The sequence below is a fragment of the Emericellopsis atlantica genome (genome assembly GCF_019669845.1).
Source record: "Emericellopsis atlantica unplaced genomic scaffold F5Z01scaffold_9, whole genome shotgun sequence".
In the NCBI taxonomy this organism is placed as follows: Eukaryota; Fungi; Ascomycota; class Sordariomycetes; order Hypocreales; family Bionectriaceae; genus Emericellopsis; species Emericellopsis atlantica.
In genome coordinates, this window is record NW_025764711.1 from 573,020 (window position 1) to 585,716 (window position 12,697).

The window sequence follows — 12,697 nt, forward strand, 5'->3', positions numbered from 1 at the left end:
AGGATTATGGGAGTGTTAAAGTTAGTATTAGAATTGGAGGGAATATACAGAATCCGTGAGGTGAGAGAAGATGGCGTTTGGAAACTTGGCGGGGGTGTACTAAGCGCGCGCGTGGTAGATGATACTGGGCCCTTCCCATGGCATACTTCTTACTTGCTATTGCTCGCTATGTCCATCGAATCTCACCTGGCGCCCTGGTGCGCCTCTTTCTCTCTGGAGGAGGCCCTCCTTCTCGTGGAGTTGTCTCTCCTATTCTCTCCCGCGAGTTGGACGGGGTATGCCTTGGTGTGCCGGGCCGGCCACCACCGCCATTCTCCTTGTTGCTTTCTCCGCTGTCACTCCGTACCACCACGGGCGCTTCCCGCAGTGCCTCTAGCCCAGGAAGTCTGCTCGAGCTTGCTATGACCGGCGTGGACGTCCGAGGCAGACGACTGCCCTTGTTGGTGCTCGCATCAGAAACACCATTCACCCGCCTCGGAATGCCAGTACCGCCATCGCGGCTCCTTGGGCGATACATGGAGCTCTCCCTTTCCAGCGCCGCTGACCTTCGTGGGCTCGCCACAACCTCAACATAGGCGTTGTTGCTGAAGCTTGCCCTGCTCCTGTGCGTCGGCGTCTGCGGGACGGACGTGGATGCGTGGAACCCAGGGGGCGTGTAGCTCGTGTTCCTTCTAGTAGCAGAGCGACGCGACGACCCCGAGGTCGGAGGCGGCGGTGCATTCTCGTGAATCATCATCAACATGGCTGAGTTGCCCCCGCCAATGTGTGACCGTACCAGTTCCGACGCCAGATTGCGGACCAGGACAGCAGAATCAGATTCCGCCAGTGTCTGGATGGACTCCATGAGCGACCGGATTTGCGCAGTGTTCAGCGTCCTAGCGCCGTCACCACTGCCAATGGTCGGCTCGCTGGCGTCCATGATGGTTCGTACAAGCCGAAGCAGATTGAGTCTGATCACAGCTTTCTTGTGGCCCAGCTTTTGCGCAATGCCTGCAAACATCTCCGGTCGCGCCAGTGACCCAGCAATCGAGGGGCTCAGTCGCAAGAGCTTGAGAAGAGGTTCCAGCAGGTTCGAATCAAATGCGTTGAGCTTGTTAGTGTTGAAGCAGCTGACAATGGCCTTTGTAAAGTCGCCATCGAGCAGTCGCGTCTCGACATTGGCGGTTTCCTCCTGCAGCCATATCAAAATGGCGTCTAATGCCGTAACTTGCCAGTACTGGTCCGTCAACAATGACACGTAAAACGCCAGGCCATTGTTCTGCCACAGGTACCGGCGGCCTTTGGACCCGGAGTGTGCCATATCGCACAAGATGGGCAGGGCGAACTCTTTGGGGGGCCGGTCCGTCTTCAAGATACGCATCAGAAGTGGAATGATGCCGCCCACCGCAGCATCCTCCTGACGCTCCTTGTTCAGACGGCACAGATTGAACATTGTGTTCAACACCTGGTTTGAGATCTCGCGGAAGTGCAGTTGGTCTCTCTTCATGCTGTAGCTCAACAGATCAATCAGGAACTCAATCGCATCGGCCGAATGCAGCGCTTGCAGGGTCGCCGACAGCATTGATAGGTTCTTGATGAACTTGAGCATCGTTATCTGATGCATGGGTGTCATTCGTCGTAGGTCTTTGAGGACGCTTTTCAGGACCTGCCGATCGGCCACTACTTCTTTGACATAGTTTTCAGCTTGGCTGAAAAGGTAGAAGATATTGACAATGCGGCCTTCGATGAGCTCGTCAAGCTCATCCTCGCCCTCTTCATCGAGGACGCGATGCAGCACCAGTGCGAGGGGGTACAGAATCTTGCTCCGCGAAAAGATCCTGCAGAAGTCGTTCTTGGGTGTAGGTCCCTGAAGCTCGAACACGCTCCAGATACCGTTGACTCCGATCAGTACAAGGTCTCGCGCGCCGTCATAGTCTTCATCGAGGAACTCGACCAAAACATTCAAGCCGCCCGCGGACACAAACATTTGCAAAGTCAGTGTGGAGGTCTGGTACATCTGTCGGACAAAGGCCGCCGCCTCGATGCGGATCTCGTTCGAGTACTGCCGAGCCGCGAACTTGGTGATAATGGGGATGCCGCCGACGAAACAAAGGTTCTCCTGGATTTCCACATCGTCAAGAATGATGGCGTTGACCACCTTGAGCAACTGCAGTATCATGTACTGCCTGCTCTTGACCGTGCAAGGTTCAAGGATCTCCAGAATGGGCAGCAGGCCATGCGCGCTGAGGATTAGATTCTTCACCTCGACATTCTCCCACAACAATATTAACTGTGTCAAGTCAGCGAAAGCCATGTGCTACCGTTCGGCTCCGACTCACCAAGTCTTCTGACAGCTCTGACAGTCTATCTTCACCCTCGGTGATCTTCAGTTCACGCACGAGCGCTTCCACCTTTTCGGCCAGCCTCGCTTGTCTGTCTCTCGCAATGTTGGCGTCGAGGTCCATTTCGTCCCACCCTGGATCCATTGATGCGAAAGGGTCGTCCTCGTCCTCGTCGTCGCCAAGCCACGAATTGCTCGATATCTTTGACATTAGCATGAAGCCGTTGTCTTCCGACCCACGATCACTCTCTTCCTTCTCCAGCTGGTTACTAGCCGGGCCAAAAACATCCGAGAAATCTTCATCGTCGTCTTCAGCAAATTTTTGTATTTCTATCGAGGAGCGGGCCCGGCGCATCGGCCGGTCAGGCAGAACGGACGGCCGCGATGTTGCCTTCTTCCTGAGACTCCCACTGTCGGGCGCCTGCATGGATCTTGGCAAGCTTGTGAGATCTGATGGGTGGAACAACCGAGGTGCGTCCGCCTGGCGACTGCTCTTCTTGGTAGCCTGATTTGGCTGACGATCGAATACACTGTCATCGCCCACAAACAGGTCCGAATAGTCTTCGACGCTCTGCTCTCTGTAGAACACATCTGGTCTTGAAGGCAGTTCGAATTTATTGTGGTGTGACTTGGGCGGTGACTTGTGCTGATGAGGCGAGGAAGCAGCGCTCATGACTGGTTTTGTAATGCTCGATTTCGAGCGTGAGTGCTTCTTGGGCGAAGTAGACGAAGTTCTCTCCGTTCGGCGTGGCGTGGGTCTGATAGTCCGGTCCAGCGAGTCGAAGTCCTGTACGTGACCTGGCCCTTTAATAGTCATGAGTTCGCCTTCAAAATCATCATCATAACTCGTAGCATCATGTCGGCTGTCGTTGAAACAAGCGAATGACTTGAGCTTGTCACTTGACAGCAGGCCGCCAAAATTGTCCTGCCCCTTGAGCTGCGGTAGTTGCAAGGCACTAGGAGAAATTGCGGTGGCAAAATCGTTATCCCAATTGTCGTCGCCGGCGATCTCAGGAGTCATGAAAGCTTCAGCGCCAAACTTGGGCTTGGCCAGTGACAAAGGTCCCTTTGCTGGAGTTCCTCCCGCGTAGCGCGCAACACCAGCGTGCTCGGAGCCTGAACTTGCACGCAACTTTGATTCTGATGATTCCAGAGCCTTGTTCCACTGCTTCACCTCCTCGACGGCTTGCGTGAATCCATCGGGCGCTTTGGAAACTGGCACATCGGCCCGCCGACATCCCACAATCCAGGCGTGTTTGAGAAGCTTTCGTGCTGATACGCGGAGATTGGGATCCTTCTGGAAACATTGCATGAGAAAGTCACGAGCGGCCTGTTGAAGTTAGAGAGGATCGTATCAGGGGTTGGAATTTACCCACAGCGGATATTCCCTCTGGTAGCGGCGGATGGTCGTCGTTGACAATCGCGAACAGTGCAGGCATAGCGGCCAGGTTGTGATAAGGGGGGCGGCCTTGGAGCAGCTCGATGACGGTACAGCCCACGCTCCAGATATCGGAAGCTGAACTCGCCCCAGAGAGTTGTATAATCTCAGGCGCCATCCAGTATGGTGTGCCCACCACCTGTGCTTCCTTGTCCTGGCCACTCGCAAGCGTACTAGTCGAAACACCGAAATCCGCCAGCTTCACAGTGCCATCCTTGGTCGTGAGGATGTTGGCACCCTTGATATCACGGTGGATGACACCCTGATCGTGCAGGTACTGCAGCCCCTTGAGTACCTGTGTCATGTAGACGCCCACAAGGTTCTCTGGAAATTTGCCGTATGACTTGCATATTGAGTGAAGTGATCCGTTCTCGCAGTACTCGAGAATAATGTTCAGACACTCGGCCGTTTTGACGAATCCAATGTACTTGACAATGTTGTCATGCTAATTCGTTAGCTCTGGATATGTACCAAGGACCCAAGAGCACCCACCAGAAGGTTCTTGAGAAGATCGATTTCGCTTTCAATCATGCGCAACTCGCTCTTAGGTAGGTCCGTGAGTTTGATTTGCTTCACAGCCACGGCCTCCCCAGTGCCCCAATTGAACGCCTTGTAGACGGAGCCAAAGGCGCCTTTGCCCAAACACTCTCCCAATCGCTGTGCAACGTCAGCTCTACCCTCAGACGTCGGGGTATCCCCTTGGGGGAAGGATTGGACGTACATAGTCCTTCAGTCCGGGATCTTGCACAGCCAAACTTTCCCTCCCCTTTTCTTTGCGTGAAGGTGTTCCGGGAACCATCCCACTGGTCCTCTCCCTCGTTGCGACTACTCTTCCACCGCCATGTTGGTGATACTGCCTCGAATCTGACGGCATATCCTTCTCTGGCACCTCAGCGCTCGCGGCACCCTCGCTGGAGGAGTTCTATCTTCGCAACAAGGAAGGCGGCAGGATGGATCGTAATCGTCGGGCTGAGGGCGCGATCGCAATGGGAGACGGCGCGGCTTTGTGTCGTCGAGGGGGGCTGGAGGATCGTGGCATTCCCAAGGTTGCTCAGAGGTTAGGTGCCTCGTTCGGTGAGATTAGGATCGCATTCGTTTTCGTGGGGACGAGACTGCCGTAAGCTGCGGCCGAGAACAGCTCGAGTCGTCCGTCACATTCGACTAACTTGGCGGTGCGGCACTGCTATGTGGGATAGACCCCGGCGAATCGAGTCCAAAGAGAAAGTCGGCTGCGATGTGCTGGTTCAGATCTTGCGCAAGGCGTGCAAACTTGATAATTATTCCGTAACGAAGCTGGCAGAAGTTATGAATGTCATACTAGCCTAACTAATCCTAGTGGCTTGCCAATGTTGATGTTGACAAAGACAAGACAGGCAGACAGACTGGACATGCATGCATGCACCTGCGATGGAGCAGCCGCCAAGCGCCCCAGCGCGCCTCTGTAGTCACTGTTAACCCCACTACACGATCGTCTCGATGGCGCTAACGTCAGGCACGTTCTTCTGCCTGGGAGCCGGACTCGCATTGTGTCTCGAATACACTGCGATCACTGGCTTGTCGAGCTGTTTTCGAAGGGATGGCTAATTAGAGATGGATTTGTGACCTTCTGTTTCTGACCTGAGCATAATTAGAGCCACTTGTCAGAAGGGAGCTGCGAGGTGTGGCGTATAAGGCGGCTAGTTACAGCATCCGTCAATTTGCAGAAGCAACCAAAGGCGACGATCACATTAACAAGGCAGCGGGAATCCACCCATTTTCTTCTGGGAGATAACCATGCTGCTGGTAGTACGTCGTACACAGCCTCGAGCAAATAGTAATGATTTCTTAATGCATGGTGTGCTGTCACTGGGGTTGCCTGGGCAAGTTCTGCAACTTGACTGGCAAACGTCCAGTCACCCTCGGGTCCGGTCGACGTTACCAACGCCTAATCTTCAACGCTTGACCTTTGCTCATTTAACCTCAACGCCAACAATGCTACATAGATGTCTTGCGCAAAAAGAAAATTCTCGTCTCAATTGGCTTGTCAAGCTCCATTCCTCGAGTCCCAAAACTGCACGAACATTGACACAACGTTATCCGGTGGTTCTTGCGAAGCCCCTGGTAACCGGCTTAGCATTATGTGCATATCCATAAATTCGGTAAAGGCCGACACCACCTCAGCTCGGGTGCCTCGTGTTGGATGGTTGTCCAAGTAGTCAGACAGTTGCGAGAACAGTTGAGGATATCGTTCGCTCGAGGGCCGAGATCGTAGGCCTGTCCATTCGCCAACCACGGCATCCATCTGTTCCGCGGAATCTGCCGTTCTTGATGTCTCTTCTTGGTTCGACCGTGGCCGGGACGGCTCATCTTCCGCATCCGATTCACAGGGCCCGTCTTGTATAGTAGCCCCATGGTGTTCAGACTGTGAAGTGTTTGACGACGACGCGGCCATGGCACTCTGCGCTGCCGAGTTGGATACGAATGAGGTGCTCGCACTCGGGGGCTGTGGATCGGGGGTCAGTGTCGTGAGAAGTGTGTCCCAATGTCCAGGGCTTGGGCTCCGCGTCCGGTCACCGAGACCATTGTAATCTTCGCCCCTCGATGGGCGCTCAATGCCACGGGGTATGGTACCTCGAATCGCCCAGATAGGAGGAGGAGGCAGGTCCAAGTAGTAGGGACCTTGAAGGGACCCGCCGTGATCACGGGTCTCTAATCGTGGGCCCCCGTCGGCTTGGCCATGTAAAAGCATCCACGTCCGGTTTTCGAGGTCTTGCTGAGATTGGCAAAAGTCTCGCGAAGCCCAATTGCGCCCAAACAGTCTAGTCAATTCAAGCCTCAACACACCCCGTTGACGTATGTCTTCGGGCGTCAACTGTTCCCATGAGACTTCGAACTTGTTCTGTATATACTCGGCGAGCTCACGTAGCAAAGCTTGATCGCGGCTCACCCGAGGACGATGACGAATTTGACGGATGGGTTCATATCGGTTGGACCGTCTGTCTGCTCCATGGACCCGATCGTCGTTCAGGTTGTCGGAGAGATAACGGGTCAATCCTGCTGCGTTCACTTCGACAGGCCCAGTGCGCCTATTGATTCTCCTGCCAAACTCAATGCGGATCCCGCCCCGTGAGACCCCTCTGGTTCTGGCTGTGGATTTGCGCAATGAGGTTCTCGGCGGCAAGTCAGATTCGACGGGGGCAACAAAGAATCTGGTCAACAACGTTAGCACGAGTCTCGCAGACGTGCACTTGGAGGACTCACCGAAGACCCATATTGATCAAGTCTGAAGGCGGAAGAGCGAGGAACGAAACGAGTGCGGCCGAGATCAATGCAAGTTGCAGTGCGCAGTGTGATCGATGGCGCGTTCAGTCGCGTTGACAAAGTAGTACTTGTCGCCAGGCTGGTGACGTCGCGGGACTAATTGCAGAAAGATCGGTTGGCGACACGTCGTAAAACCTCAATGCGCGACAGCGATGCGACTTGAATTCTTGATGCGCGATCACGCGATAACAAATCGTGGAGCGCGGGATGACGGGTGATGCGATGCGCTTCGAGGTGCACTACCGCGACACGAAGCTAAAAAATGAAGATGGCAGGGTGAGATGGGCCAGGCTGCATTCGTTCATCTTGCTCGTGAGCTGCTCAGATCAGCTAGTGCTGAACTAATGTGACTTTCCAATAACCAGAGATGGCCAAAGGCTTCTAGTACAATGAGAACAATATGAATCGCAAAAATAGGATCAAACTGTGTTTGAAGCTCAAGAATGCATTTCTTTTGCTCGTGAACCACCGCCAACGCAAAGGAAGACAACATCCTGTGTCGTTGATCAAGGTACTGCTCTATCTTGGAGCATCAGCAAAAGTTGACGCCGCACGCTGCGCCAAGCATCGGACTGTGGCTGAAATCCACCCCGTCAGCCACTCTATCTGTGGCTGGGTTCTCAAGTTTCGACACTGCGCTTTCTCATGTCATGCTATTATTTCATTGGCGAAAAAGCGAGTCTAGAGATCATCAACTCGACCCAGCGCCTTCGCCGCCATCACCTGGCCATAATCACCCAATGTCGGACGCGTGCACGTCAACGCTACCGACTTGGCCTTGATTCATCAACGTCATCCGCGACTAGGAGCATGCCTCGCCATGACTAAACCTCACCATGTAGCAACCGCCCTGAGCACCGCCCGAGCCCTCATCAAACCGAAGGAGGAGGCGCTTTACGCCACCCGCGATATCAGACTTGGTCTTGAACGAATAGCTCGTGTCATCAAACCGACCCAGACGTGGAAAGGCGTTCACGTGGGAGGAACTAACGGCAAGGGGTCGATCTGTGGCTATCTCTCCGCGCTTTTCACCGTTGCAGGGGTTGGCCATGGGCGGTACACATCGCCAGCTTTTCCCGACAAGCGTCACTCCGTCGTGATCAACGGACGTTATGTCCGGCCAGAGGACTATGAAAACGCAGCTCGAAGAGTCGAGAAAGACTATCGAGCTGTGTCAATAGGCTGGCGGCTCAGCTCAAGCCAAGACGCCGGATCTCTTTCACCATTTGAGTTGGAGACTGCAACCGCGTTCAACCTCTTCAACAGCCATGGCGTCCCCTACGGAATTGTCGAGGTTGGTATGGGTGGGGCCACCGATGCCACCAACGCCATGCGGCGCAAGTCTCTCACGATCATCTCCAAGATTGGCTTGGATCATCAAGACTATCTGGGCAACACCATTGAGGAGATTGCCAAGGTCAAGGCTGGAATCATGCGACCAGCGGTGCCTTGTGTCGTGGACGGTACGAATGAGCCAGCTGTGCTCACGGTGCTGAAAGAGCATGCCGAGAGCGTGGGAGCACCCATGTGGGTGACGCAAGAGGACTCAAGTTTCTTGCAAAAGTTAGATCAGGATAGATGGCAACTGCAGCCTTACCAGAAACACAATTTGTTGTGCGCCATGGTAGGCTTCCGTCATCTTTTTCCAAATCTAGACATCGACATCAACAGAATGCTGGAGATGGTCCCTCAGCTTCCTGGACGACTGGAATGGGTCGGCATCTCTGATCTGACCAACAATCGATACAACAAACCGGTCTTGGTAGACGCGGCGCATAACACCCTGGGTATCAAGGCCCTGGCCGACTTCACCAAAGAGAGATTACGGCAAGACGGACGACCCATCACCTGGGTAATTGGATTCTCGACAAGCGGCTCGAAGCCAATACCTGAGATGCTAGACATGCTGATCGAACCTCATGACAACGTCGCCTTTGTCGAGTTTCAACGAGGACCCAACGAGCCTCCCAGTATGCCGGCACCACTGGGGCGAGATTTACTGGCCAAGGTGTTGGTAGGAGCGGAAGATCAACTATATGATGGGGAACCTGACGTTGGCAATGCCATGCAATGGGCCGCGGACAAAGCAGGCGATGGCCACATCGTCCTCACTGGAAGCCTGTATCTGGTTCGTGATCTATACAACCTTGAGGGGATCTCCAGAGCATCTGAGGCCGGCATCGCCTGGCCGAGCCGAAGAGAGTTGTGGACTCTCAGTAAACGCTGGCGGGAGCGACCCCTCACGAAGGGAGAATACGAGCAGTTCCGGCGTGCCAGGACGGCTTGGCAGACTTCACGGGAAATCCAGGCTCTACAGGGGAATGGAGCACGCTCACAGACTACGGGACCTGAGTCGAACGACGCAGCAACATCAGCAGAAGTCGACGATGTCACTCGGCTCGACCCGTCACTGCAAGCTGCAACAGAGGGCAAAGCGCCACCCAAGGAAGACATCGAAGAGATCAAGCGTCTGCGCGAAAGCGAGGACTTCCACCTGCGCCAACAAGAAGCGTACGAAGACTTTATCCGCAGTGCCGAGGAAGACCTGGAATGGGAATCAAAAGCACCGACGCCGGATGCTGGGTTCATCAGTCAACTAAAGGACGACCTGACCCTGTTCCGTTCGCGCGAGAGCCATCACCGCAAGGCCTTAGATTCCATCGCCGAGAAAATCATTGCCCACCCAGCTGCCCAGCGCGTTGTGGCACTGACCCATTTCGAGGTCTACGGTCGACCCTTGACGTACCAGGTCTCGACTTTTGAGGACAAGCCTCGTATCGACCGCGCAAAGCGCATTGCGGAGCGAGCGGCCCGGCGTCAGGCATATAGGGACCATGCAATCGCCGAGAAGCAGGCCAAGAAGGAGGCAAGGCTGGCGAAAAGTATCGCCAGCGGAACGGATCCTCGGCGTTTAGCAGGCGATGGCACAGGCGAGGAGGAACCGGTCGAGGAGGACTTCTGGGGACGGCCGGTGAATCTGTTGGAGCAAGGGCCGCGGCCGTATGATCGAGCCAGGTTTTTTAGGATCGGCAATATACGCAAGCCGTTGGAGTAAGAAAGGCTGTATTATACCACCTGGCTGTATGCCTGGCTTGTAGAATAGGATGCATTACCTAGCGTGAATTGGCTCAACCATCATCATAGTGTATTTCTAAATAGACGACATGATACGACTCAACCAACGGCCACGCGCGAAGATGCTCCTGATTGGTCGATCGGATACCTGGAGTACATTGCGATTTGGAAAACGCTGTTCCAAGCATTTCAACCATGCCTCCTACACAGCTTATCATCGTCTGTTGCCATGGGCTGTATGTCGGCGGCCCTGCGCCCCCCTATGATGAGAAATCATGGCTTATTGCGCCATTCCAATCAGGGGAAGAGCCGACGTTCGTTGAACATATTCGCGCAGGCGTACAACGCGTTGCTGATAATGTGGATAAGTCAGTGTTGATGTTCTCAGGGTAGGTGGCCACGATATCCCCTTTCCACTCACTATCACACAATCCCATCCACGTCTATCGCCAATGTATGGCTCACGGTAGGATAGGGGTCCTACACGCAAAGAAACCGAACTCTCGGAAGCCCGTACCTATCTGCGTGCTGCCCAGGCTCATTCATTCTGGGGTCAATCAGTCCCGACTTCGAGCATCCTACTCGAAGAGCGCGCACTCGACTCCTACCACAACATCCTTTTTAGCTTGACGTTGTTCTACTCCTCATTCACCGCCTGGCCTTCCCGAGTCACCATAATCAGCCACGATTTCAAGCGCCCCAGGCTATTGGACAGTCACTGTCGAGCGATCGGTTACCCCTTGGAACAGGTTGAATTTATTGGAATCGACCCTCAAAGCATGCGGGACAGAAACAACAAAGCAGCGTGGCAGGGTGTAGCTACTGCGATGAGGGATTGGGAGGCCGATCCGCATGGTCGAGGTAGCAAACTGACTGGCAAAAGGAGCGGCAGGAATCCGTTCAATGTGTGGCAAGGAATCTTCGTTGAAGAATTCCAAGGGAGGAAAGCCAGTGGCCTCGTGACTATCGGTCATGGCAAAGACGAAATCCTTGATACAGAAGCGTCGAGGCCGTGGTAGGTAGTGTCTTCGAATAATATCTATAGACGTGAGTTTTGCTGGGCTCCATCTGCGACTGCTTGTACCAGAAAAGCGACTGCATCTTGTACCATATCCGCACTGAAGGCGTGACCGACGCCCTCATACACCCTGTCATCGACGTCAATCTCAAGTTCTTTGAGTATCTGCACCATCCGTTTGCTGTTTCTGTGCGGCACCAAGCGATCGTCAGCTCCTGAGCAGAGGAGAAGCTTCTTCCCCTGGAGGCAGCCTCTCGACTGCAGAGTCTCTCTTAATCGGGTCTTTTCTTCCGGAGATAGAGGCAACGACGGGAGTGCCGCTGTCCCAAACAATATCCCTTTCGGATCATGCGCTTCGCATACTAGTATAAGGTCCCTTGGGAAGTACTGGCTTCCCAAAAAGTTCTCGCCACAATCCAAGTCAGACCTTTTTGCTCGATCCCCCATGAGTCCTGGCTTCTTGTTAGTCGCGCGACCCATGAATCTGCATGCACCAGGGAAGACCTACCCATAAAGTCAGGGCAGCCTACTACGACGACGCCAGCTTTGACCCTTGGCTCTCCGATCCAAGCCTCCCAAGCAGCATGGCCCCCCAGGCTCCAGCCGAGAACCACATGTCCCCCAATGTCACGGGTCAGATATCCACCCACGACATCCATGAGTGCGCTCATGTCGCCTTTTCCGCCCCTTACCATACCCATCATGTCTAATGCGTGCTTTGAATTGCCGTCTTTCCATGCCTTGTTGCCCAGTTCGGAGACGAGCCTCGTGCCGTGGTTGGGCATGTCAAAGGCCAGTGCGATGAGACCCTGTGCGGAAGAAGACGAGCTTTCGTTATAGCTCTGCACAACTCGACACGCAATATCGCTCATCCGCGCCCGATTCCGCGTGCGCGGATGGAGTAACCACAGGCAAGTCACCGGGACTTCAGGCTTCAGCTCTTCCAGACCATATGCGTCAACCAACAACCCGGCCATAGGTATAGTCTTCATGGAGACACTGGGGGCCGGAGGGAGCCCCCTCGTGGCGTAAGCAGTAGTTTTGTCCTTGAGCAGCGTCATTTTTATGATTTTGCGTTGGCGCAAGGGTGTCTGGCGAAGATACGCGAAGGGATGATGTTGAGGCTAACGTGAGGTGAGTGATGCATTGGTTTCTGGAATGTAAGTGGGGTTGCTCGGGAGCTTTGCATTTCACATTGATGACATGGATGAGTGAGTCTGTTCTCGAGACACTTCACTACTACATCTCAAAAGCAGAATTTGCTGCATAAAATTTGGTGCTACGTTCCGTGGGTATTTACCAAGCTGGCTATTCTCGCCTGCTTCACTGACCATCTTTCCGAATATGAAGCTATGTATGGCCTGTGGCCAAAATGAGAACCGACTGACCATAAACGTGACCAAGAAGATAAACTGAAGCCTGGTAGACGGAGCCGTCCATGCTCCTTGCGAGCCCAAGCGCATATTTCGACCAACCAACAAAACCAGCGCCCCAACGCCAATGTGCATTACCTTCCGTGCTTGGTATCTTCACTCACCGCCGCATC

General features: G+C 54.2%; 5 protein-coding genes across 5 annotated transcripts; 2 read left to right on the plus strand and 3 right to left on the minus strand.

Annotated features, from left to right (window-relative positions):
• Positions 1-27: 27 nt before the first annotated feature.
• F5Z01DRAFT_554385 (septation protein H) lies at positions 28-5,116 on the minus strand. The gene is made up of 5 exons (XM_046260654.1): positions 4,480-5,116; positions 4,251-4,415; positions 3,697-4,203; positions 2,319-3,650; positions 28-2,269 (listed from the first exon to the last, which is right to left on the minus strand). Exons 1-5 carry the CDS (start codon positions 4,630-4,632, stop codon positions 167-169), a joined length of 4,260 nt encoding a protein of 1,419 aa, XP_046119642.1. The 5' UTR covers positions 4,633-5,116; the 3' UTR covers positions 28-166.
• Positions 5,117-5,781: 665 nt separating this feature from the next.
• On the minus strand, positions 5,782-7,009 carry F5Z01DRAFT_635336 (uncharacterized protein; the record flags this gene model as incomplete). Its single annotated transcript, XM_046262141.1, has 2 exons — positions 5,782-6,946; positions 6,999-7,009. The coding sequence occupies 2 exons, from the start codon at positions 7,007-7,009 to the stop codon at positions 5,782-5,784; spliced, it is 1,176 nt and encodes a 391-aa protein (XP_046119643.1).
• Positions 7,010-7,716: 707 nt separating this feature from the next.
• Positions 7,717-10,299, plus strand: F5Z01DRAFT_651974 (Mur ligase). Its single transcript, XM_046263252.1, has one exon. The coding sequence runs from the start codon at positions 7,879-7,881 to the stop codon at positions 10,111-10,113; it is 2,235 nt and encodes a 744-aa protein (XP_046119644.1). The 5' UTR covers positions 7,717-7,878; the 3' UTR covers positions 10,114-10,299.
• F5Z01DRAFT_555879 (uncharacterized protein) lies at positions 10,222-11,333 on the plus strand. The gene is made up of 2 exons (XM_046260661.1): positions 10,222-10,522; positions 10,609-11,333. Exons 1-2 carry the CDS (start codon positions 10,329-10,331, stop codon positions 11,150-11,152), a joined length of 738 nt encoding a protein of 245 aa, XP_046119645.1. The 5' UTR covers positions 10,222-10,328; the 3' UTR covers positions 11,153-11,333.
• F5Z01DRAFT_619835 (Alpha/Beta hydrolase protein) lies at positions 11,173-12,212 on the minus strand (the record flags this gene model as incomplete). The annotated part of the gene is made up of 2 exons (XM_046261113.1): positions 11,173-11,603; positions 11,660-12,212. The coding sequence occupies 2 exons, from the start codon at positions 12,210-12,212 to the stop codon at positions 11,173-11,175; spliced, it is 984 nt and encodes a 327-aa protein (XP_046119646.1).
• Positions 12,213-12,697: the final 485 nt, after the last annotated feature.